Source organism: Pseudorasbora parva, chromosome 18, assembly GCF_024679245.1.
Source record: "Pseudorasbora parva isolate DD20220531a chromosome 18, ASM2467924v1, whole genome shotgun sequence".
Lineage (NCBI taxonomy): Eukaryota > Metazoa > Chordata > Actinopteri > Cypriniformes > Gobionidae > Pseudorasbora > Pseudorasbora parva.
Genome location: NC_090189.1, coordinates 1,235,546 through 1,259,468, shown reverse-complemented (window position 1 = coordinate 1,259,468; position 23,923 = coordinate 1,235,546). Strand labels below are relative to the sequence as shown.

At 42.8% G+C, this 23,923-nt stretch overlaps 1 protein-coding gene across 5 annotated transcripts in view; it reads right to left on the bottom strand.

Moving 5' to 3' along the window:
• The window catches only part of znf462 (zinc finger protein 462), an 80,135-nt gene that overhangs the window by 27,930 nt on the left and 28,282 nt on the right, over window positions 1-23,923 (bottom strand). For all 5 annotated transcript variants that reach the window (XM_067422744.1, XM_067422743.1, XM_067422740.1 and 2 more), the window contains exons 2-4: window positions 8,030-8,277; window positions 2,560-7,922; window positions 597-734 (exon numbers count right to left, since the gene is read on the bottom strand). In XM_067422744.1, coding sequence (XP_067278845.1) covers window positions 597-734; window positions 2,560-7,922; window positions 8,030-8,246 — 5,718 coding nt within the window. In that variant the 5' untranslated portion in view covers window positions 8,247-8,277. The remainder of the gene's footprint in view (window positions 1-596; window positions 735-2,559; window positions 7,923-8,029; window positions 8,278-23,923) is intronic.

The following is a 23,923-nucleotide window of genomic DNA, read 5'->3' as shown; positions in this document are numbered from 1 at the left end:
AGGACAACTCGGGTGAAAAACGACCCTAGGGGTAATTAACAGATGGTTACCGAGTAGATCGTTCTCTGGGATGCGTTTTCATGAAAAACGAATGTAAAGAGTTTTATCTCTAAAAACAGATTAGCTTGTAACGCTAGAGGCACAGAATAAGTTAAATTAAATAAAAAGACTCAAAATAGCCTCACACTAACACGGCAGCATAATGAGGGTCCCTACATGCAAACCGAAGCATTGAGAACTTTGTAAGAGTTCAAACAGTTTAATAAGAAGATACTTTATAAAGACAGTACATTACGTGTTTACGGACGGCAGCCATCTTGGAAAACAGTCTCGATGAGACGAGCCACGAACGCTGTGCTAAGGGAGCTGATCGATAGGAATTAAGTTTTTGAAATCTTAATTCCTATCGATCAGCTCCCTTGGCACAGCATTCGTGGCTCGTCTCGTCGAGACTGTTTTCCAAGATGGCTGCCGTCCGTAAACGCATAATGTACTGTCTTTATAAAGTATAAAGTAAGTAAGTATGTGTTAATTACCCCTAGGTTCGTTTTTCACCGGAGTTGTCCTTTAAAGCTACTGATAGATGGTGTTTGTACCTTCACGTGTCCCTCCTTGGCCTCGCCGTATTGCACATGCTTTCTCAGGTGGTTACAGATGGCCCGGAGGCTGGGATGGACTTCCACGCAGAAGTTGCACCTGTAGCCAATAGGAGTCTTATCAGCTGTGCTTTCCACCTATGAAGAGAAACAACAGAAAAGCATTAGACAATATCTTGACTGATGCAATCTAGTTATTGCAGTGTCTACCCTGTTGAAAAAAGGTATATTTTTAGGCATGGCAGCTGGTTTATACCGGTATCATTCAGTGTCTGCTGTGTTCACACTGACCGATGGATCAGGAAGTTTCACACTACATGACTTTACAATCGGAAGAATCACTGACAACCATAAACCAGCTCATGACCAATTCATACATATACCAGCTTAAAACAGTTAATGACCAACTAAGGACCAGCTTAAACTAGCTCATGACCAACTAAGGACCCTCTTAAACCAGCTCATGACCAACTAAGGACCAGCTTAAACTAGCTCATAACCAACTAAGGACCAGCTTAAACTAGCTCATGACCAACAAAGGACCATCTTAAACCAGCTCATGACCAACTAAGGGCCAGCTTAAACCAGTTCATGACCAACTAAAGACCAGCTTAAACTAGCTCATGACCAACAAAGGACCATTTTAAACCAGCTCATGACCAACTAAGGGCCAGCTTAAACCAGCTCATGACCAACTAAAGACCATCTTAAACCAGCTCATTACCAACTAAGGACCAGCTTAAACTAGCTCATGACCAACAAAGGACCATCTTAAATCAGCTCATGACCAACAAAGGACCATCTTAAACCAGCTCATGACCAACTAAGGACCAGCTTAAACTAGCTCATAACCAACTAAGGACCAGCTTAAACTAGCTCATAACCAACTAAGGACCAGCTTAAACTAGCGCATGACCAACAAAGGACCATCTTAAACCAGCTCATGACCAACTAAACACCAGCTTAAACCAGCTCATGACCAACTAAACACCAGCTTAAACCAGCTCATTCCCAACTAGGACCAGCTTAAACTAGCTCATGACCAACAAAGGACCATCTTAAACCAGCTCATGACCAACTAAGGGCCAGCTTAAACCAGCTCATGACCAACTAAAGACCAGCTTAAACCAGCTCATTAGAACTAAGGACCAGCTTAAACTAGCTCATGACCAACTAAGGACCATCTTAAACTAGCTAATGGCCAACTAAGGACCATCTTAAACTAGCTAATGGCCAACTAAGGACCAGCTTAAACCAGCTCATGACCAACTAAAGACCAGCTTAAACCAGCTCATTACCAACTAAGGACCAGCTTAAACTAGCTCATGATCAACTAAGGACCATCTTAAACTAGCTCATGACCAACTAAGGACCATCTTAAACTAGCTAATGGCCAACTAAGGACCAGCTTAAACCAGCTCATGACCAACTAAAGACCAGCTTAAACTAGCTCATGACCAACTAAAGACCAGCTTAAACTAGCTCATGACCAAAAAAGGACCATCTTAAACTAGCTCATGACCAACAAAGGACCATCTTAAACCAGTTCATGACCAACTAAAGACCAGCTTAAACTAGCTCATGGCCAACTAAGGACCAGCTTAAACTAGCTCATGACCAACTAAGGACCAGCTTAAACTAGCTCATGACCAACAAAGGACCATCTTAAACTAGCTCATGACCAACAAAGGACCATCTTAAACCAGCTCATGACCAACTAAGGACCATCTTAAACCAGCTCATGATCAACTAAGGAACAGCTTAAACCAGCTCATGACCAACAAAGGACCATTTTAAACCACCTCCTGACCAACTAAGGACCAGCTTAAACCAGCTCATGACCAACTAAGGACCAGCTTAAACAGCTCAAACCAGCTGCCATGCTTCAAAAAATACCTAACCAGCATGTGCTGTTTTTTTTTTCAACAGGGTACTCTCATTTTTAACACATTACAAGGCTCACCTTATTCTCTGGTTTGGCTTCTGACGGCTCTGTCGTCCTCTGCTTGCTTTGAAGCTGTTTTCTCCTTTCCAGCCTCATGGCTCTTTTCTGGAAATCCTCGTTGTGGTTGGTCAAATGGATGCTGAGTTCTGGAAGAGTCAAGAACTTGATTTCACAGTGGGTGCACTGGTAGAGCTCGGTCCCATCTTCCGCGGGGCTGGGAATGGTGACAAAATCCCACTTGAGTTCCTTGCTGTGACAGTCATTGTAATGCATCACCAGCAGTTCCTCCGCGATGAACGAGAGCTTGAAGCATTTCATACATTTGAAGGGGAGCCAGTCAACTTCGCCTTCAGGTTCCACCTCATCCTTGACTTCAACTATTTCCACGTCCTCCGTGGAAGGAGATGTCTCCGCGTCCTTGGAATAGATCACAGTGAAGTAACGGCCCAGTTTGCTGGAAGGCTGCTTCTTGGGAAAGACTCCCGGGTGGCGCTTTATGTAATGAGAAACAATACTCTTCCTGCTGAAAGCCTGGAAGGAGCAGAGCGAACATTTCCTTCGGTCCACAGCGAGCCTCAGCTCCTCGCTCATCGCTGGAGTCTCTGCATTTGATGCCAAGGGCACCGTCACCTTGTTCGGTTTCTCGCCCACCGTCCTGGATGCTGCCAAGCAATGCGTGTAGTAAGCATCGATGTCATGCCGTTTCTGGTAGTGTGCCGCGAGGCCTTTACGGATGGGGTTGGTGTAGGCGCAGAGGGCACATTTAAAGACGTTGTTCTTCCCCTCAGGCTGCGCTCTGACATTGTTATGCTTGATTCGGTAGTGGCGAGCGATACCCTTCCGAGTGGAGCAGAAGTATTTGCACAGTTGGCATTTAAACACAGCGTTCTTGTCGCTCTTTGCGGCTTCGGAGATTGTGAGGTCCAAGTCACAGATCTCTGAGACGTCGGTCACATTGTTGCTACTGCATTCAGCAACCAAATCATCTCTTCTAGCTGGCGACTGCATGCCGGATGTTTTAAACATGTCTGCAGCAGGTTGGTTGTGATATTTCTCATAGTGTATCTTCAGTTTCTCTAAAGTGCCATGTGTGTAAGGGCACATCTTGCAACGGTACGCACCATAGCCCTGCCTCTGTGTTTTAGATCGCTCATCGTTCTCGTTGGTTACCTCGTGCACCTGCTCGACATCATCAGCAAAGTCCTCAGCCGTGACTTTGATGGAAGGATGTCGTTTCTGGTAGTGTGTGAGAACTCCATGGATGCGGGAGTTCACGTACGGACAGTGTCTGCACTTGTAAACTGAGCTGGGGTTAATGTCTGCTTCCTGAGCAAAGTCAGCAGCTTTCACTTTCATGCCCGGGTGTTTTTTGCCATAGTGGGTCAGAAGCCCATGAAGACTGTTGTACTCAGACAAGCACACGGTGCATTGGTAAGGGTTGTTTGAGATAGATGAGGTGGCAGACAGAGAGAGATTAGATTGGCGCTCGTGTGTTGGGCGACTGACTTCAACTCCAATCTCTTCCTGCAGGTGGCTATTGAACGGACTGGACGTCGAAACGTGTCCTTTGGCCAATTGCGGGAGCAGCTTATCAGGTCCTTGGTTCCCCTTGATAATGTCAATGAGGACAGACTCGTCACCTTTGATGGCCCAAGGGTGCACTGCTTGGTAATGGTTAGTAATATCCCAGATGGAGCACGCCTCAAAGGCACAATCTCTGCATTGGTAATGCTTCGTTTCAGAGTTCCCACCCTGTCTGCTTGTGGAAGTATCAGGACCAGCCCACAGCTTGCTGGCCATGTAAGTGTAGTCGACATTGTGCTCAGGGTGGCGTCTTTGGTAATGCATGAGCAGCCCGCTTGGCTCAGCGTGGGAATATATGCACCACTCACAGTGATAACCAGCCTCCAAAACACCGTCCTGATAAGCCCAGTGTAAGATCGTCATGGCCGTAGCCTTCACAGTAGGATGATCTTTCTTCAAATGCTTCTTCAAGGCATAGACGTAAGGAGACGTGTACACACAGTGTCTACACTTCAAAGATCGCAATGACCTGGATTTGTCTGCTTCAGTAGCTACAGTTGCAGTGGACGTGGAACTTCCAGCGTGGATCATCTGCACTCTTTCTCTCTGACTCCGGACCACAGCTGTATGTCTACGGACAAGGTCGGCATTGGCTTTCACGTCCCTGTGCTTCTTCTGGTAGTGAATCAACACCCCCTTCACAGTGCGGTTCCCATAGTCGCAGTGCTGGCAGAAGAACAGCATTTCTGGTTCCCCTTTGTCGGATGCTCCTTTAGCATTGGAATTACCTGACCCTTCAATCCCGTTGTTGTTGAATTGCTTCAGAAACTGTTTAGGGGGTGCGATCTGTAACTCATCCATGAGTTTCAGCAGTCCTGGGGTTGGGGGTGCCTGCTTTATGTACTTCGCCGTCACCTTGATCTCTGGATGTCGCTTTTGGTAGTGGACCAGAACGCCCACTACAGAGCGGTTATTGTAGACACAGTGCTTGCAGTAATAAACATCCTCATCCAGAGCCGTAGGTAGGATGGAGTTTGAAGACTTGGGGGTGCTAGTTAGGCTGTAGGTTGAATTGCTGGACAACTGTGTTCGGTCAACAGATATGACTCGCATTGTCTTCTGTATGCGGAAGTATGATGCCTTTTGCTCAGGGTGTTTTTTCTGATAATGGACCAGTACTGAGTGCATGTTGGGACTTGAGAAAGAACAGACATCACAGTCATACACCACCACATTACCACCCAGACTTTCTCGAAGAGCTTCAGCCTCTGTGTTTGCTTCTGGTGTTTTGCAGATGCTTTTGAGAGCCGGACTGGATGATGATCTGGACCCGGACGAGGTGGAGCTTAAACTCTTTGGGCCAGAATTCAAGATTTCTCTTAGTGTTTGGGACTCGGATGCACTTTTATGAGGCTGATCCACCATGTAGCTGGAAAAAATCATGGCATTGTTGATCTTCACTGAAGGGTGCATTCTTTGATAATGGGGCATCAGACTCCGCACATTTGGACTTGTGTAGGAACAGAAACGGCACATATACACTAGATCTGGCTGGTTAAAGTTCAAGACATTACTTGCTTCTGGATGGTGCGTCATATAGTGCTGGTGCAGATCATTAAAGTTGTTGTATTCTATGAAGCACTCAAGACAACGGAAGACTGCGCTCTGATCCTCAGGATCCAGGATGTATCTGAAGCTAAACTTGATGTAAGGGTGCATCCTCTGGTAGTGTGTGCTGACACTGCGAGCTGACTTGTTTTGGTACTCACAATGTTTGCAGTAGAACAGGTTCCCAGGTTCCCCAGTGTATTCAACATTGTCCTGATAAGTCTCTCTGCCATCTTGACTGCTTTGATCTTGGGCATCTTTAGATTCCAAAGAGGCACTATAATGGTCTTCATCATCAGAAATGGTTACTTGAACGGGAATGTTTCTTGCACCGAGTTTTGACTGCAGACTGCGCTTCCTTTTCCCAACGCCACGCTCCTTCTGAAGACCTCCAGAATTCCTAACATGAAGGTGCTGAGTGTTGAATGTGTAGTGCTGGCTTTGAGCATCAGAGGATTCTCTCTCTTTGCTTGTTTCTCCATCAACGTGATTGCCATTCTCCTCCATGTCATCATCCATTTCCTCAAGGTTAATCACATCCTCATGCTGTTGGCTTTGACTAATCTTGCTCTGGAGATTATTTGCAATTTCATCAATCCTTGTCCGTTTTTTGACGGGAGAGAGATCCAAGGGCAAATCGTTGATGGACTTTCTTGCTGTCTTCCCAATAAGGTGCTTCTTGGTTGAAAATCCAAGGATTGATGTTTGAGTTTTCTGGACAAAGCTTGAAGAGTTGTAGGACTCAGACTCAGAATCTTGCAGTTCATTAGACAAAATCTCTTGACCCGTGATTTGTGTTCCATCACAGTATGAGTGTTTGTGTTGCTGGTGGACACGTAGACCTTTCAGTGTGATAGTGGAGAAGTTACACAGTGAGCACCGATGAGGACCCTGCTGTTCCTCGCCTGCATTGGATCTTTTCCCATTGATTTTTGAGCTGCTATTTCCTCCATTCACGGGCTCGGAGCGTTCACCTTGACCATCTAGACTTTCATTGGTTAAGTCCATGGTGTCCCAATCGGAAGACCCACCATGACATTGTTTGTGTGTGTCAAGCTTTTGTGGGTTGGTGCAAAGAAAGGTGCACTTGTCACATTTATACACTGTAGCTTTGCCAGATAAGTGTATGTTCTCTATGTGACGAGAAATACTACGTCGGTGCATGGTCAAGAAAGAGCAGAAAGGGCACTGGAACCTGTTCATATGTCTTTTGAATGGAACCCCTTTTGTTTCTAGCAGGTCATTATCCTCTTCTGACAGAAGCAGCTTAGTAGAATCCTCAGCTGGCTCTGTGTATTGGGGATCATCCGTGCCACAGAGTTCATCATCTGAACTGCTTCTGGAATCATTCAGCAAGCTGGCATCTAGATCCATGCCAGATCTAGACATATCTGACATGGTGAAAGTCGATCTCTCGGACAGTATGGAAGATCCTGTGCTGTTAGGTATTTTTGCTGTGAGCTGTGAGTAGTGAAAACTTGATATCCCTGAAGTGGACTTGAGTGATGCATTGCCGGAGGATCCCTTGATTGAGGAGGCTTTTACGGAGGAACCTTCATTGCTCGCTAAATCATTCAGGTTTAAATTGGAGGTTGGAGTGCTTCTCCTAGATGAAGCCGAATCAGACTTGCTGGATCCTGCACTTCCGTCCTGAATTTTGGGCTGTTGTAACGATACCATAATCTTTACCATGTTACGGTGTTTCTTCATCATATGATCGGCTAACTGTTGCCTTTGCGAAGTCTGAAAGCCACACCACTCGCAGTTAAAGCCTCCTTTTGACTGGGGCTTGATCATAGACTCCAGCACACGACGTTCTACATTCCCTGGTGCATCTTCACTGTGTTCTTCAACGGAGGAGGCGTCTGATTCTAAATCCAGAACTTCTGCTTCGACAGGAGCCGAGTGGCCTGGTAGACCTTCCTTGTGGTGCACTTTCTGGTGTTTCAGAATTCGAGCTCTGTGTGGGGATTTATAAGTGCAATACTGGCAGGAAAAGACGGTTCCTACACCATCATAAGTCGTAGCGCTGCAGCTGGCCTGCTTGGAAGTTTTGAAGGATCTCTCATTGCTTGCTTCTCCATGGACCTTCCTGGTGTGTTCACTGAGAAGAGAGCTGGATCTGAAGTACCGCACACAGAACTTGCACTGAAAGAATGACGATTTGTTTGAAGGTTTTGCTGATTGGTTGTGTTTAGCTTGCTTGGAACCAGAGGAGTGCCCACGGTCTTTGTTTAAGGAGTGGATGCCTGAAACATGAACAGAGAAAGAAAAACTTTTAAGTGCTTTTTTGAAATTTTGAAGGCACTCATCATCTATTTATATTTCAGGTCGCACACAAGAAATGTTGATATACCTGCGTCCTTTTTTAAGGAGTGATTGGTCAAGTCTTCCTCGTCCTCTGTTTGGCTGTGGGAGTTTAACGAGTTTGACCTGGACAGCCTGGGAGATTCTTCACCTTCTCCCACTTCTGTAGGCTGGAGGAAGGCCGTGTGGACGTCCTGTATGTGCGTTTTGAGCTCATCGTTCGTCTCGGCACGGAAATCACAGCCATCGCACTGCAGCACTTCCATCGCTTAGAACTCCCTGGAAAATCAGGGAAACCTGTTTAGAGACAGAAAGAGAGAAAGGGGTAAGTAAAAACTTGGATTGGACATTTTATACCACAGCAAAGAGACGAATACAGAATACAACAGTAGAGTCTGGGTTTTTTTGGCGAGTGGTCAGTCTGCTCCAAGAACAATAGCTGAGGAGGGATTATGGGCTGATTTGTTCCATTTTTGTATTACCCAGGGATAAGCCTCAGCTGGAGCACACCAGTGGGCCTTGGTATTTACATCCGTATGTTCCATCAGATTGCATCAAGCCCTTCTGAAATAAGATTGGGTGAATCTGCCGAGGGATGGGGAATGCTCAGGGCTTCAGAGATGCTGTGCAAACACAAAGGATTATGGGGCGGGCCGTCACTTGGAGGTGGTATTATTATGTCCTGTGACCTAAGAGCACCCCACAACCGCGACAATCAATGAGCTGAAACAAAGTATGATTCCATCCCCGATCAATACTTTTTCATTAATACGCACACCACTGCCAAATCCAGCACATACACATGCTGTCCATGCACAAATCTCTGCTGTATTTGGGGAAATTGCTATTTCATTAGACTGCAGTGAACAGCTCACAAACTGAGCCACAAATGACAGTGTGTGTGTGTACACATGATTTGAATGAACTGATCTCATGTAAACCTAATATCCAAAAATATAGATATAAAGCCCAACTGCAAAGACTCTTTCTCTACAACACTAAACGGGTCTTCCGGTAAAAGACCATGGACAGATACAGCGAACATGTTTTTCTTTCATCATGGGTCATTCTCAATGTGATCTGTGTGGCAAGGACGCGAGTATTAGCATGAACTCAACAACAGCAATGCATTTGTACAGCACGGTACCAGCTCCGCATATCTGACAACAATCAACACAGCCCAGAGTGATTCTTCAGCCTTGGCTGGCTTACATATGAGGACACATTCTGTGGGTGATTTCTGCAAGAAAGGGCCTCAATGTCAAGGCCAGAATTATATGGGTTTAGTGCAATGCTACACATTAGAGGAGGCCTTGAATGCTGTAAAAGCAAGCAAAAATAGATTCTACTTGGATCTTAGTCACTCCTAAAGTTACAAAGGCCATTTTCACTGGGAACTAAGGACAAGATGGGATAAAATCTACTCTGCATTCACAAAGGGACAAAAATACAGTCAAGGACATGATTTGCAATTGTTCTTAAAATAAGAGGCACAAAAACATGATCTACAGTTATCATACAACATATGCACCTTAAATGACGTGAAATCAAAATCCACTATTTACTTGAATACATTTGACTGTTATTTTGCATGCAATTTCGTAGCAACAAAAGTTATTATGCTTTATTTTGCAAAAGTAATGTTTCACTGTCTTTCTGCGGATGTAACCAATGCCATATAAGTGGGTAAGAATAATGTCATAGCTTTCTTTTCATGGTATAATCAAATCCTGATAATCCAGACAAAATTAATTATTGTTGCTTCACCCACCTGACAAAAATAATAAAACAACAGCAACAGAACATCATGCCTGTAGATATGTACCAATATTTAATGCTTAAAGTTTGTTCATTTGTTCAAATGTCAATTGAAGATGCATTTTATTGCGTTGTGGCATGTTATATCTGGTTAGACAAAAATCTCCAATGTGGTTCTACACAGAACTCTAGGGTTCTCGACTCAATTTTAAAGAACACTTTATGCCAAAAAAGGTTCAATGTGATTCTATACAGAACTCTAGGGTTCTCGACTCAATTTTAAAGAACACTTTATGCCAAAAAGGTTCAATGTGGTTCACTCTAGGGTTCTCGACTCAATTTTAAAGAACACTTTATGCCAAAAAGGTTCAATGTGCTTCTATACAGAACTCTAGGGTTCTCGACTCGATTTTAAAGAACACTTTATGCCAAAAAGGTCCAATGTGGTTCACTCTAGGGTTCTCGACTCAATTTTAAAGAACACTTTATGCCAAAAAGGTTCAATGTGGTTCACTCTAGGGTTCTCGACTCAATTTTAAAGAACACTTTATGCCAAAAAGGTTCAATGTGGTTCACTCTAGGGCTCTCGACTCGATTTTAACGAACACTTTATGCCAAAAAGGTCCAATGTGCTTCTATACAGAACTCTAGGGTTCTCGACTCGATTTTAAAGAACACTTTATGCCAAAAAGGTCCAATGTGCTTCTATAGAGAACTCTAGGGTTCTCGACTCAATTTTAAAGAACACTTTATGCCAAAAAGGTTCAATGTGCTTCTATACAGAACTCTAGGGTTCTCGACTCGATTATAAAGAACACTTTATGCCAAAAAGGTCCAATGTGCTTCTATACAGAACTCTAGGGTTCTCGACTCGATTTTAAAGAACACTTATTGCCAAAAAAGGTTCAATGTGGTTCTATACAGAACTCTAGGGTTCTCGACTCAATTTTAAAGAACACTTTATGCCAAAAAGGTTCAATGTGGTTCACTCTAGGGTTCTCGACTCAATTTTAAAGAACACTTTATGCCAAAAAGGTTCAATGTGGTTCACTCTAGGGTTCTCGACTCGATTTTAAAGAACACTTTATGCCAAAAAGGTCCAATGTGCTTCTATACATAACTCTAGGGTTCTCGACTCGATTTTAAAGAACACTTTATGCCAAAAAGGTCCAATGTGCTTCTATACAGAACTCTAGGGTTCTCGACTCAATTTTAAAGAACACTTTATGCCAAAAAGGTCCAATGTGCTTCTATACAGAACTCTAGGGTTCTCGACTCGATTATAAAGAACACTTTATGCCAAAAAGGTCCAATGTGCTTCTATACAGAACTCTAGGGTTCTCGACTCGATTTTAAAGAACACTTTATGCCAAAAAGGTTCATTGTGGTTCTATACAGAACTCTCGGGTTCTTGACTCAATTTTAAAGAACGTTTCATGCCAAAAAGGTTCTATATAAGGAGAAATGTCCTAAATGATTGCATAATACTTTCATGTTTAACGGGTTATTTCAATTGTTTGCAAAGAGAGCTGTTTAAATCACAATTAAAAATGTATTAAAATGAACTAAAGCTAAATCCATAAAATGACCCCATGATGGGCAAAGGTCCTATTTTTGAAGCACCTAATGGATTCCTTTACGTTTCTACAGAGTGAAGACTTTACAGACAGCAGAGAAAACAGGTTTCATGGCTGAATGGTTGGAATTCCTGCTAGATGAGAAGAGAATAACGACATCTGAGCCATCACACCTACATCTTATCACCTGTGGCCTCAAACCGTAAAAGCAGACACTGGTTTCAACCTTCATTCTGAACAACACTGCCAGTGTGTCCCAGGGCAGGTTCGCCCATTGTCTCTCGAGGTCGAGTTTCAGCTCCGCCCTGATGTGTTCAGGCACTCCAGAGGAACTCAAAACAACATTACATCCATATCTGGTCAAAGCCAGGTAGAGCAGAGAAACACAAACATACAAATAGGAGGCATAAAACGACGCAAATTGCCCCAAGTCTGCCGGATCCTTCAGCGTCCGGACGGGCTAATGGGGTGACATTTCTGAAGCTTTCATGTGCCTCACAGATGCTTTGAGCTTCAAGGGCAGCCATTTTAAGAGCAGCAATGTGTGCTGAGGTGTTCAGGCAGAGCGTAACATGGACCCGCAGATCTGATCCTCTCGCTGCCACTGGAGAGCAGCTGACAGAAATCTATCTAGCAGATGTAACGCACCCAAAGCCTTCAGCCTGCAAAGCTCAGCAAGAAGAAAACTCTCTCTCTCTCTCTCTCTCTCTCTCTCTCTCTCTCTCTCTCTCTCTCTCTCTCTCTCCTCTCTCTCTCTCTCTCTCTCTCTCTCCCTCTCTCTCTCTCTCTCTCTCTCTCTCTCTCTAGCCTAAGCTTAGCTTGTCATATTTTCATCATCTTGGGATTTCAAAAAGACATTGCATTTTACATTCGGGCACCCAAACTGATCTGCAGTAGATGTGCGATAAAAGCCTGTGAACTTAAATAGTTCTGGTTCGTGAAGGTTGGTCTTTTTAAAGAGATTTTTGCAGAAGTGAAAGCACTTAGAAGTTACAGAAGTTCACTGCAAAGCAAATGACATACAAAATATACACGTTTTACCAATTAATTCGCCCTCTAAATGTGCAACAACAACAAAAAAAGTTGTTCCAAATTTGAAGTTGATATCACAAAAATCGCGTTCGATTTTTCGAAGATCCCTAATGTGTACTAAGGACTAATTTTTACTTTACAGCAGTTCCTGGACGGTTTTTCCAAGGATCTTGGAGAAGTTTCCGACTCACACACGAAAGCAAAAGATATAAATAACCATCTTAAACATATTTACATAGATCATTACATGATCACAGCATTGCAAGCTCTACCAGTGGGGTCTAAAAATGTGACGCATGCCTGAAGTTCCCTCTTTCAGAGTTAGGGAAACATCTGCAGCCCTGGGGTGAGACTGAAGAGGACGAGTGAGCGACTGAAAACATGGGGGAGGACAACGGGAGACTAGTGTTGTAGACAAGACCATCTCAAACCAGACCAAGACCACACAAGACCACCTCAAATGAGAACAAGACCTGACAAGACCACCTCAAACCAGACCAAAGCCACCTCAAACCAGACCAAGACAAGACCACACAAGACCACCTCAAACCAGACCAAGACCACCTCAAACCAGACCAAGACCAGAAAAGACCACCTCAAATGAGAACAAGACCTGACAAGACCACCTCAAACCAGACCAAAGCCACCTCAAACCAGACCAAGACAAGACCACACAAGACCACCTCAAACCAGACCAAGACCACCTCAAACCAGACCAAGACCAGAAAAGACCACCTCAAATGAGAACAAGACCTGACAAGACCACCTCAAACCAGACCAAGACCACACAAGACCACCTCAAATGAGAACAAGACCTGATAAGACCACCTCAAACCAGACCAAAACCACCTTAAACCAGACCAAGACAAGACCACACAAGACCACCTCAAACCAGACCAAAACCACACAAGACCACCTCAAATGAGAACAAGACCTGACAAGACCACCTCAAACCAGACCAAAACCACCTAAAACGAGACCAAGACAAGACCAGACAAGACAAGGCCACCTAAAACGAGACCAAGACAAGACAAGACCACATCAAACGAGCCCAAGACAAGACAAGACAAGACCACCTAAAACGAGACCAAGACAAGACCAAGACCACCTAAAACGAGACCAAGACCAAGACAAGGACCAGGACCAGGTTAAGACAAGACAAGACAAGACAAGACAAGACAAGACAAGACAAGACAAGACAAGACAAAGACAAGGCCAGACAAGACAAAGCCACCTAAAACGAGACCAAGACAAGACAAGACCACATCAAACGAGCCCAAGACAAGACAAGACAAGACCAACTAAAACGAGACCAAGACAAGACAAGGACCAGGACAAGACAAGACAAGACAAGACAAGACAACACCAGACCAAGACAAGACCAAGACCAACTAAAACGAGACCAAGACAAGACAAGACAAGGACCAGGACAAGACAAGACAAGACAAGACAAGACAACACCAGACCAAGACAAGACCAAGGCCAAGACAAGACAAGACAAGACAAGACAAGACAAGACCAGACCAGACCAAGACAAGACAAGACAAGACAAGACAAGACAAGACAAGACAAGACAAGACAAGACAAGACAAGACAAGACCAAGACAAGACAAGACAAGACAAGACAAGACAAGACAAGACAAGACAAGACAAGACAAGACAAGACAAGACAAGACCACCTAAAACGAGACCAAGACAAGACCAAGACCACCTAAAACGAGACCAAGACCAAGACAAGGACCAGGACAAGACAAGACAAGACAAGTAAAGTAAAGTAAAGTAAAGTCAAGACAAGACAAGACAAGACAAGACAAGACAAGACAAGACAAGACAAGACAAGACAAGACAAGACAAGACCAAGACAAGACAAGACAAGACAAGACAAGACAACACCAGACCAGACCAAGACCAAGACAAGACAAGACAAGACAAGACAAGACAAGACAAGACAAGACAACACCAGACCAGACCAAGACCAAGACAAGACAAGACAAGACAAGACAAGACAAGACAACACCAGACCAGACCAGACCAAGACCAAGACAAGACAAGACAAGACAAGACAAGACAAGACAAGACAAGACAAGACAAGACAAGACAAGACAAGACAAGACCAGACCAAGACCAAGACAAGACAAGACAAGACAACACCAGACCAGACCAAGACCAAGACAAGACAAGACAAGACAAGACAAGACAAGACAAGACAAGACCAAGACAAGACCACCTCAAACAAAACCAAGACCAGACAAGACCAGACCAAGACAAGACCAGACAAGACAAGACAAGACAACACCAGACAAAAAAGACAAGACAAGACCAGACAAGACAAGACAAGACCAGACAAGACAAGACAAGACAAGACAAGACAAGACAAGACAAGACAAGACAAGACAAGACAAGACAAGACAAAGCTTCAAACCGTTATGAGTCAGTGAATCGATTCATGATTCGGATTGCCAAAGTCTCGTGATTTCAGTAGTTTGACACGCGATCCGAATCATGAATCGATTCACTGACTCATAACGGTTCGAAGCGTTGTCCTGAAATCGGCCATCACTATAAGTCGTTATTTAGTGTTTTTTGCGCACTAACTCTATTCTGGCCTCTTCATCAATGATTGTAGAGCCGCTGTAGTGAGATGGGCTTTGTAACGACGTCTTTAGTGCCTTTATGGGTCTTGAGAGAGGAAATGACATTGGTGTCAATGAAGGCCTTTCTGAGCCATCGGATTTCAACACTAATATCTTCATCTGTGTGTGAAGATGAGCGGAGGTCTGACGGCTGGCCAACCACAGGAGGAATTAATCACACTATTCACACTACAGGCTGAACTAACACTTTAAAACGGGTCTCGAGTACTACAACACTTCTGGAGACCTCTCTATCCCGGTGCAAACTCCACAGATTCCAAAGTCTACGGACGTTTGTTAATCACCAACCGGCCTTCTCCACTCGGCTCCAGCGCAGCTGCCCCTCGCAAAGAATAAGCCAACATTAAGCAGATTAGAAGAACAGGGGTTTGTCCTTAACCGTCGGTCCAACATCTCACACAGACAGAGAGAGAGAGAGAGAGAGAGAGAGAGAGTGTGTGTGTGTGTGTGTGTGTGTGTGTGTGTGTGTGTGTGTGTGTGTGTGTGTGTGTGTGTGTGTGTGTGTGTGTGTGTGTGTGTGTGAGAGAGAGAGAGAACATCTAATCAGCTCTCACGGACGAATAATGACGCACTGATGAGCAAGTTAACTGATGGCTGAAGAACAATCACACATGATAAAACCAAACCAAGTGAAGCCAGAATACTAATATTTACCCGGATTATTGCAAACAAACGGTGTAGCCGTTTGACGACTGATTGCTCAATGATTTCTTTCATAGCTCAGGCAACGTATGCGAGATTCAATGAAATATCATCTCCATCTCAGACGTGTCCCCAGTGTTCATGTCTGGACTAATTCATATTCGCTTTTGAAAGTCTTTTCTGCTAACCAAGGCTGCATTAATTTGCTCTAAACAGTAAAATTATGAAATATTCCTCCCGTGTAGATCATCTGTTCTCGATGTGGATCTATAGTAAAGTGTGATTTATTGCTGTGATCATCATCATCATTACTCTTCAGTGTCTCATGACCCTTCACTAATAATAATACAAGAGATTCTGATGATCAACACACATTTATGATTATTATCAGTGTTCATATTTTGATGAATAGAAAGTTCAAAAGAACAGCATTTATTAGAAATAGACTTCTTTGTCATTATAAATGTCACTTTTGATCAATTTAATGCCTCCTTTAAGAATAAAGGTAGTTTTTTTTATCTTTCTAACCCTAAACATTTGAACAGTAGTGCACTGCAAAAAAAAGTGTTTCTTTCTTAGTATTTTTGTCTTGTTTCTAGTCCAAACATCTAACAATTCTTAAATTAAGAAGTATTTACTAGACAAGTACAAATTATTGTCTTGGTATGGGGGAAAATAACTCAAAATGAAGAGAGTTGTTGCTTAAAATAAGATAAATAATCTGCCAATGGGGTGAGGAAAATAATGTTTGAATTAAGATTATTTCTCTCACCCCATTGGGAGATTATTTATCTTATTTTAAGCAAAAACTCTCTTCATTTTGAGTTATTTTCCCCAAAACAAGACAATTACTTTTGCTTGTCTTGAGCCCCTTTCCCACTGGGATTCCGGCAAACACACGGATAATGTGACCCGGCATTTGTTCCCGGGCCGCTAGATTTTGTCCATTCACACTGCCAGCGAAATACCGTAATATGTGTGCTTTCACACACAACCCGTAACGATCCCGGGTCGAGTTGACACGTGACATCCTGATGTGACGTATAACGGCGAGCGATCTCCGCTTCAGCGCGGATAGTAAGGAGCTCCGTGGTCTCGACTTGTGTCCAGTTTGCGCTCATTTCTGCTTGTTTAATTTGAGTTTCTTTTGTTGTCAATGTTCCGGGAATATTGCGAGTGTGAAAGGGGCTTAGTAAATGTTAGTAATATATTCACATAGAGAACAGATGATCTACACTGTGACTGGAGGAATATTTCATAATTTTTACAGTGAATTTTAATAAATTAGTTGAAGAGACTCGTAATTGTTCCAAACTTTTGACTCGCAGTGTAAAAACACAAAATAGAGTTAAAAATATAATCTGAGATTTTTTTTCATAGGATAAGTGTGACTATGGACTGGTCCCTGCTGGGTTAAAAACAACCCAAGTTGGGTTGAAAATGGACAAGCCCAGTTGTTTGGACCCAGTATATGGACTCATTCAAACAACCCAATTTCTGGGTTTGTCCATTTTCAGTTATGTTTGTCATTAACCCAGCATATACAGTGCAGTCATCCGGACCTGAAGATCAGGCTCTTTCCCTTCAGGTCCTACAGACGGATGGAACGGGATCTTCAGACGTGGTTTGGACACATATGTGCCAATCTCGGCTGAGGTTTGGCTGTTATATAAGCTTATGGAACACGTTATATAAAACACACGACAGGGTCGATCGACAGATTTCTGCCACAGGAGGAGTCACTACAGAGCAGTGGCGTAGGCAGAGTTTTAATTCTGGTCAGGCCAGGAGGGGGGGGGGGGGGTCTACATAAAGCAAAACTGTAGCTACAACCTGTCCACTTACAAAACACGATCAACGGTTACAACAAACGTTAGACACTTTATTTCCACTTTTCAAATATGTTCTTCATCTTTAGTGACAATAAACTAGCCTGGATGCCTGCCGAACTTAGCCCCGCCCACAACATTTTAAGGTCGGGCGGTTCGGTCTGGACTTGATCCATAGAGGAGTAATTATCTCCGAACAGAAACTGACCAATGAAATCATCAGGGCGGGCTTTAGCCGATGACAGACAGATGATCAACAGAAACTGACCAATGAAATCATCAGGGCGGGCTTTAGACAATGACGGACAGATGATCAACAGAAACTGACCAATGAGATCATCAGGGTGGGCTTTAGCCGATGACGGACAGATGATCAACAGAAACTGACCAATGAAATCATCAGGGCGGGCTTTAGACAATGACGGACAGATGATCAACAGAAACTGACCAATGAGATCATCAGGGCGGGCTTTAGCCGATGACGGACAGATGATCAACAGAAACTGACCAATGAGATCACCAGGGCGGGCTTTAGACGATGACGGACAGATGATCAACAGAAACTGACCAATGAGATCATCAGGGCGGGCTTTAGCCGATGACGGACAGATGATCAACAGAAACTGACCAATGAGATCATCAGGGCGGGCTTTAGCCGATGACGGACAGATGATCAACAGAAACTGACCAATGAGATCATCAGGGCGGGCTTTAGCCGATGACGGACAGATGATCAACAGAAACTGACCAATGAGATCATCAGGGCGGGCTTTAGCCGATGACGGACAGATGATCAACAGAAACTGACCAATGAGATCATCAGGGCGGGCTTTAGCCGATGACGGACAGATGATCAACAGAAACTGACCAATGAGATCATCAGGGCGGGCTTTAGCCGATGACGGACAGATGATCAACAGAAACTGACCAATGAGATCACCAGGGTGGGCTTTAGCCGATGACGGACAGATGATCAACAGAATCTGACCAATGAGATCATCAGGGCGGGCTTTAGCCGATGACGGACAGATGATCAACAGAAACTGACCAATGAGATCATCAGGGCGGGCTTTAGCCGATGACGGACAGATGATCAACAGAAACTGACCAATGAGATCACCAGGGTGGGCTTTAGACGATGACGGACAGATGATCAACAGTACCGTAATCATCACGTCATCAAAGGGGCTTGGATTATATTTGTTCGAATCCTAAACGGAGAGCTTGTTTGTATCTGCATCACCTTCACTATTTCTCTCAGTAATGATGATCATGTTGGGTCAGTACTCTGTGTATCATTAAATTCTTTTATTTTTTTACAACACCGGCAAAAATCGTTTATTCCAGTGCACGTGCAGACAGGGTTGCCAAGTTTTTACAACAAAACCCGCCAACTTCTAGCCCTAAACAATAGCTTCTCGGGGGGTTCTACGGGGAAAATGGCGTTTGGGGGGTAAAATGTGTGTTATTATGGCAAGGTTGCTGCTAAAATTCGCACTCACCGGTCTATATATCACAAAATAGTCGCTTCAACCTGCAGACATAGAAAACAACCCGCAGAAAAAAAGGCAGACTTGGCAACACAGTGCAGTTGAGCTCTGTTGACATTTGACAACTAACGTTATGCGTTGCTCCGTTGCTCTGATTGGTTGTCGGTCTGTCCAATCGAGGTCTTTCCTGGTTGGGTTGAACACGCCCCATAATCACAGCCCAATGAGCATCAGACTCATATTCTGACTAGAGCTGAGGATGACCACAGCCGGCTAACAATAAACACCTTACGATTGTATATGTGATGAGAAAAAGAAGTACATAGAGTTCGGCAAAAGCCGAATTTCGAACCGCAGCTCGAATTACGTCAAAACTTAGTGCAACGCACCTTACCCCTACACTATCACGACTGATAGACTAATATGGTGTGTTCCCGGTGTTACAGATTCAGAATAAACTTGTGTTTGCAACTGAAAAGTCTAACGTTACTTGCGGCCTGATGGATGGGTTCTCTCCCGCGTCAATGCAAATTTTTAAAAGTCCTTTTTATAGAATTTTGCATCGCTGCTGTTTGTCTATCACACAACTGCTAATTATAGGCTAAGTGAATAGGTTAACACACTTCATGAAGTCACAGGCGCGAGCCGCGTCACATACACGAGACAGCCTATTGCCTAACACAGCTGTCAATCAAACAATCCTCTGGTCTGATAAAACAAAGATTGAACTCTTTGGCCTGAATGGCAAGCATCATGTCTGGAGGAAACCAGGCACCGTTCATCCCCTGGCTAATCCCATCCCTACAGTGAAGCATGGTGGTGGCAGCATAATGCTGTGGGGTGTTTTTCAGCGGCACCAACTGGGAGACTAGTCAGGATCGAGGGAAGATGCGCCAGAGGGCTATGGACCTCAGACTGGGGCGAAGGTTTATCTTCCAACAGGACAGCAACCCTAAACAAACAGCCAAGTTAACACAGGAGTGGCTTTGGGACGAATCTGGGAATATCCTTGAGTGGCCCGGCCAGAGCCCAGACCTGAACCTGATTGAACATCTCTGGAGATCTGAGAATGGCTGTGCTGACGCTCTCCATTCAACCTGATGGAGCATGAGAGGTCCTGCAAAGAAGAATGGGACAAACTTCCCAAAAACAGGTGTGCCAAGCTTGAGCATCAAACTTAAAAAATATTTAGCAGCTTTACATTTTTTTTAGCACATTTACTAAGATTTCAAACAAACTTCTTTCACGTTGTCATTATGTTTGTAGAATTTTTAGGAAAATAATAATTTAATAAGGCTGTAACATAACAAAATTTGGAAAATGTGAAGCGCTGTGAATATTTTCCGGATGCACTGTACCAGGTTTATAATAAAACAAAACCAGAGTAGGAGCAGAACATGAATATGGTTATGTTTATATGAGTATTTAACTTTAAAAATAAAGAAGCATATCCCTAAACCTGCTCTCCTCGACAGTATTTATCATCAGAAAGCTCAGATTCAAACCCATGGTCTTTTGTTTCAGCATGACAAACAATAATCTAAAACTCTTCCTCGTTTGCACTCAGGGGAAAACATGATTTTGACTGTATTTTACCTCTTGGTCTCCATTCTTTCCTCATTTACTCGCCCTCATGTCGTTCCAAACCTGTAAGACTTTCTTTCTTCAGTGTGAGCATTAAAGATGATGTTTTGAAGAGCGTTGGGAACCAAACAAAACTGGACCCCTTTTGACTTTTATTTCTTGGACACATTTGGAGAGATTTCTCAAAGTATCTCCTTTGATGTTCTATAGAAGACAGACAGTCAGTCATACGGGTTTTGAACAACATGAGGGCGAGTAAATGAGGGCAGAATGATCATTTATGAGTGAACAATACCCTTTATGGCACGTTTAGACCAAACACAGCCCTCTTTTTGAGCACTGAACTTAAATGGCTGTAGTTCATGAATGCTTTTGAATACAGACATACAGTTTAAAGCAGATCATTGCAGAACTGAAAGGAAAAAATGAAAGTGAAAAATTGAAGTTTAAGATTACTGTAAAGCAAATGTGCTGGACTAAAAAATATTTATGGACAAAACATATATTTTATTTAATACTTTGGACTCTACAATTGCTAGAAAATCAAAGCTGCAAGTTTGTGCTCCAAATTTGAAGTTTGAAAGTTAAAGTAGGATTTCCATTGTAACGCAATGTCCAATTCCAAAATGATTTTCACGTGATGGATTTAGATGATAATTTGTGGTTTGATATTGAACTCTAGGGTTCTCGACTCGATTTCAAAGAACGCTTCATGCCAAAAAAAGGTTCAATGTGGTTCTATACAGAACTCTAGGGTTCTCAATTAGACTTTAAAGAACACTTCATGCCAAAAAGGTTCAATGTGGTTCTATACAGAACTCTAGGGTTCTCAATTAGACTTTAAAGAACACTTCATGCCAAAAAGGTTCAATGTGGTTCTATACAGAACTCTAGGGTTCTCGACTCAATTTTAAAGAACACTTCATGCCAAAAAAAGGTTCAATGTGGTTCTATACAGAACTCTAGGGTTCTCGACTCGAATTTAAAGAACACTTTATGCCAAAAAGAAGAATGTCTATAATGATTGCTTAACACGTTCATGTTTAATGTAAGTATGTTTACAAGCTGCTCACATTTCATAAAACTGAAAAATAAATTACAACAAAGGGTTAAATAAAGCTAAATCCATAATGATCCCATGATGGAAGCCCTAAATTATTCAATAAATGAAGAACATGACAAAAGCCTTTTCTTCTAAGTTCATGGTTCTGTTCCACTAATGTCACATGCTGACCAGTTTCCTGAAGAAGACTTCCTGAAGCATGCTTTGAGAGTTATTTCGGGTTGAATTGGGAACGGTGCCCTCAAGGTTACACAAGCGACCAAAAATAACCCTGGACTGAGTGTTTGAACAAGCCTACCAGCATTCTGAAGCTCTTTGACGGCTGATGGTCTCACACAATGCTTGAGATCATGAGAGGCCAGAGAAGAAGAGGAAATGCAGCGAGACATTCAGTTTCATGCACATGTTCTCCATTATAACAGGAGAAGCTGAGCTCTGCAAACCTCTAGTTCCTCAAAGCGCTCGGTCATGCGCTGTCTATCAAATGAGGAAGTCTCAGATGATTCTCATGATAAAGCTAAGTTTGCACTGAAGAGCTGCCAGATGAGATCACAAAAATAAATAGACCTCGAACACACAACCGACACCATTGCAGCTAGTTCCTGTTCTCACTGGAGTTTCCTGATGAACTTGATTGAGAAAAAACAGTGAGTAACACATACTGGTGTCTCCAACCGTTTCCAAGTCTAAAAAAAAGCCTTTCCAATTGATATTTATCTTGTAGATAACACTCTCAATGCTATGAAACCCAGTAAGAAGACTCTCTCAAGCGTTATGTTGGTAACACTTTAGCATGAGGAACACACATTCACTATTAACTCCGACTTTTCCCTCAATAAACTCCTAATTTACTGCTTATTAATAGTTAGTAAGGTAGTTTTTGTAGCGTTTAAGTTTAGGTATTGGGTCGGATTAAGGGATGTAGAATAAGCTCATGCAGAATACTGCATTAATACACTGCAAAAAATGCTTTTCTCACTCAGTATTTTGGTCTTGTTTCTAGCCAAAATATCAAAATATTCTAAAAACAAGAAGTATTTACTTGACAAGCAAAAGTAATTGTCTTGTTTTGGGGAAAAATAACTCAAAATGAAGAGAGTTTTTGCTTAAAATAAGATAAATAATCTGCCAATGGGGTGAGAAAAATAATCTTGTTTTCTGTTTGAATTAAGATTATTTTTCTCACCCCATTGGCAGATTATTTTGCTAATTTCATGCAAAAATTCTCCTAATTTTTAGTTTTTACCCCAAAACAAGACAAAAATGTTTGCTTGTCTAGTAAATATTTCTTAATGTAAGATTTTTTCAGATATTTTTGACTTAAAACAAGACAAAAATACTGAGTAAGAAACGCATTTTTTGCAGCTATGTGCTTTATAAGGACTAATAAACAGCCAACTAGTTAATAGTTAATAACTGAACCTTAAAATAAAGTGTTACCGATATGTTAATGTTTTTCAATTAAAACAACAAAAAAGACTTTGTATTGTAGCATTTAGCAACCAAAAGGGTAAATAACAGTCAAGATTTGTATTTGGAAGCATCGCGAATATCGATTATGCTTAAATAATTGAGGGAAGCAGGAGTTAGCGATGAATCGTACAACAGCGCTATAACACACTAAAGAAAAGACAGTGTTTTCAATATTTCAACATGAAAACCGCAGTAGATCAAATGAAAAATATGTAGAATTAATTTATTTTTTAACAATAATTTTGTTCCTAATCAAATATGAGTTTGTCATAATAAATAAGACAAGTCTCCGTATAAATGCACCTGCACTGTGATTGTCTCAGAGGTCCGTCTAAAGCGCAGAGAGCATCATGAAGAACAAGGAACACACCAGGCAGGTCCGAGATACTGTTGTGGAGAAGTTTAAAGCCGGATTTGGATACAAAAAGATTTCCCAAGCTTTAAACATCCCAAGGAGCACTGTGCAGGCAATAATATTGAAATGGAAGGAGTATCAGACCACTGCAAATCTACCAAGACCTGGCCGTCCCTCTAAACTTTCAGCTCATACGAGGAGAAGACTGATCAGAGATCAGCCAAGAGGCCCATGATCCCTCTGGAGGAACTGCAGAGATCTACAGCTGAGGTGGGAGACTCTGTCCATAGGACAACAATCAGTCGGATACTGCACAAATCTGGGCTTTCTAGAAGAGTGACAAGAAGAAAGCCATTTCTTAAAGATCTCCATAAAAAGTGTTGTTTAAAGTTTGCCACAAGCCACCTGGGAGACACACCAAACATGTGGAAGAAGGTGCTCTGGTCAGATGAAGCCAAAATTGAACTTTTTGGCAACAATGCAAAA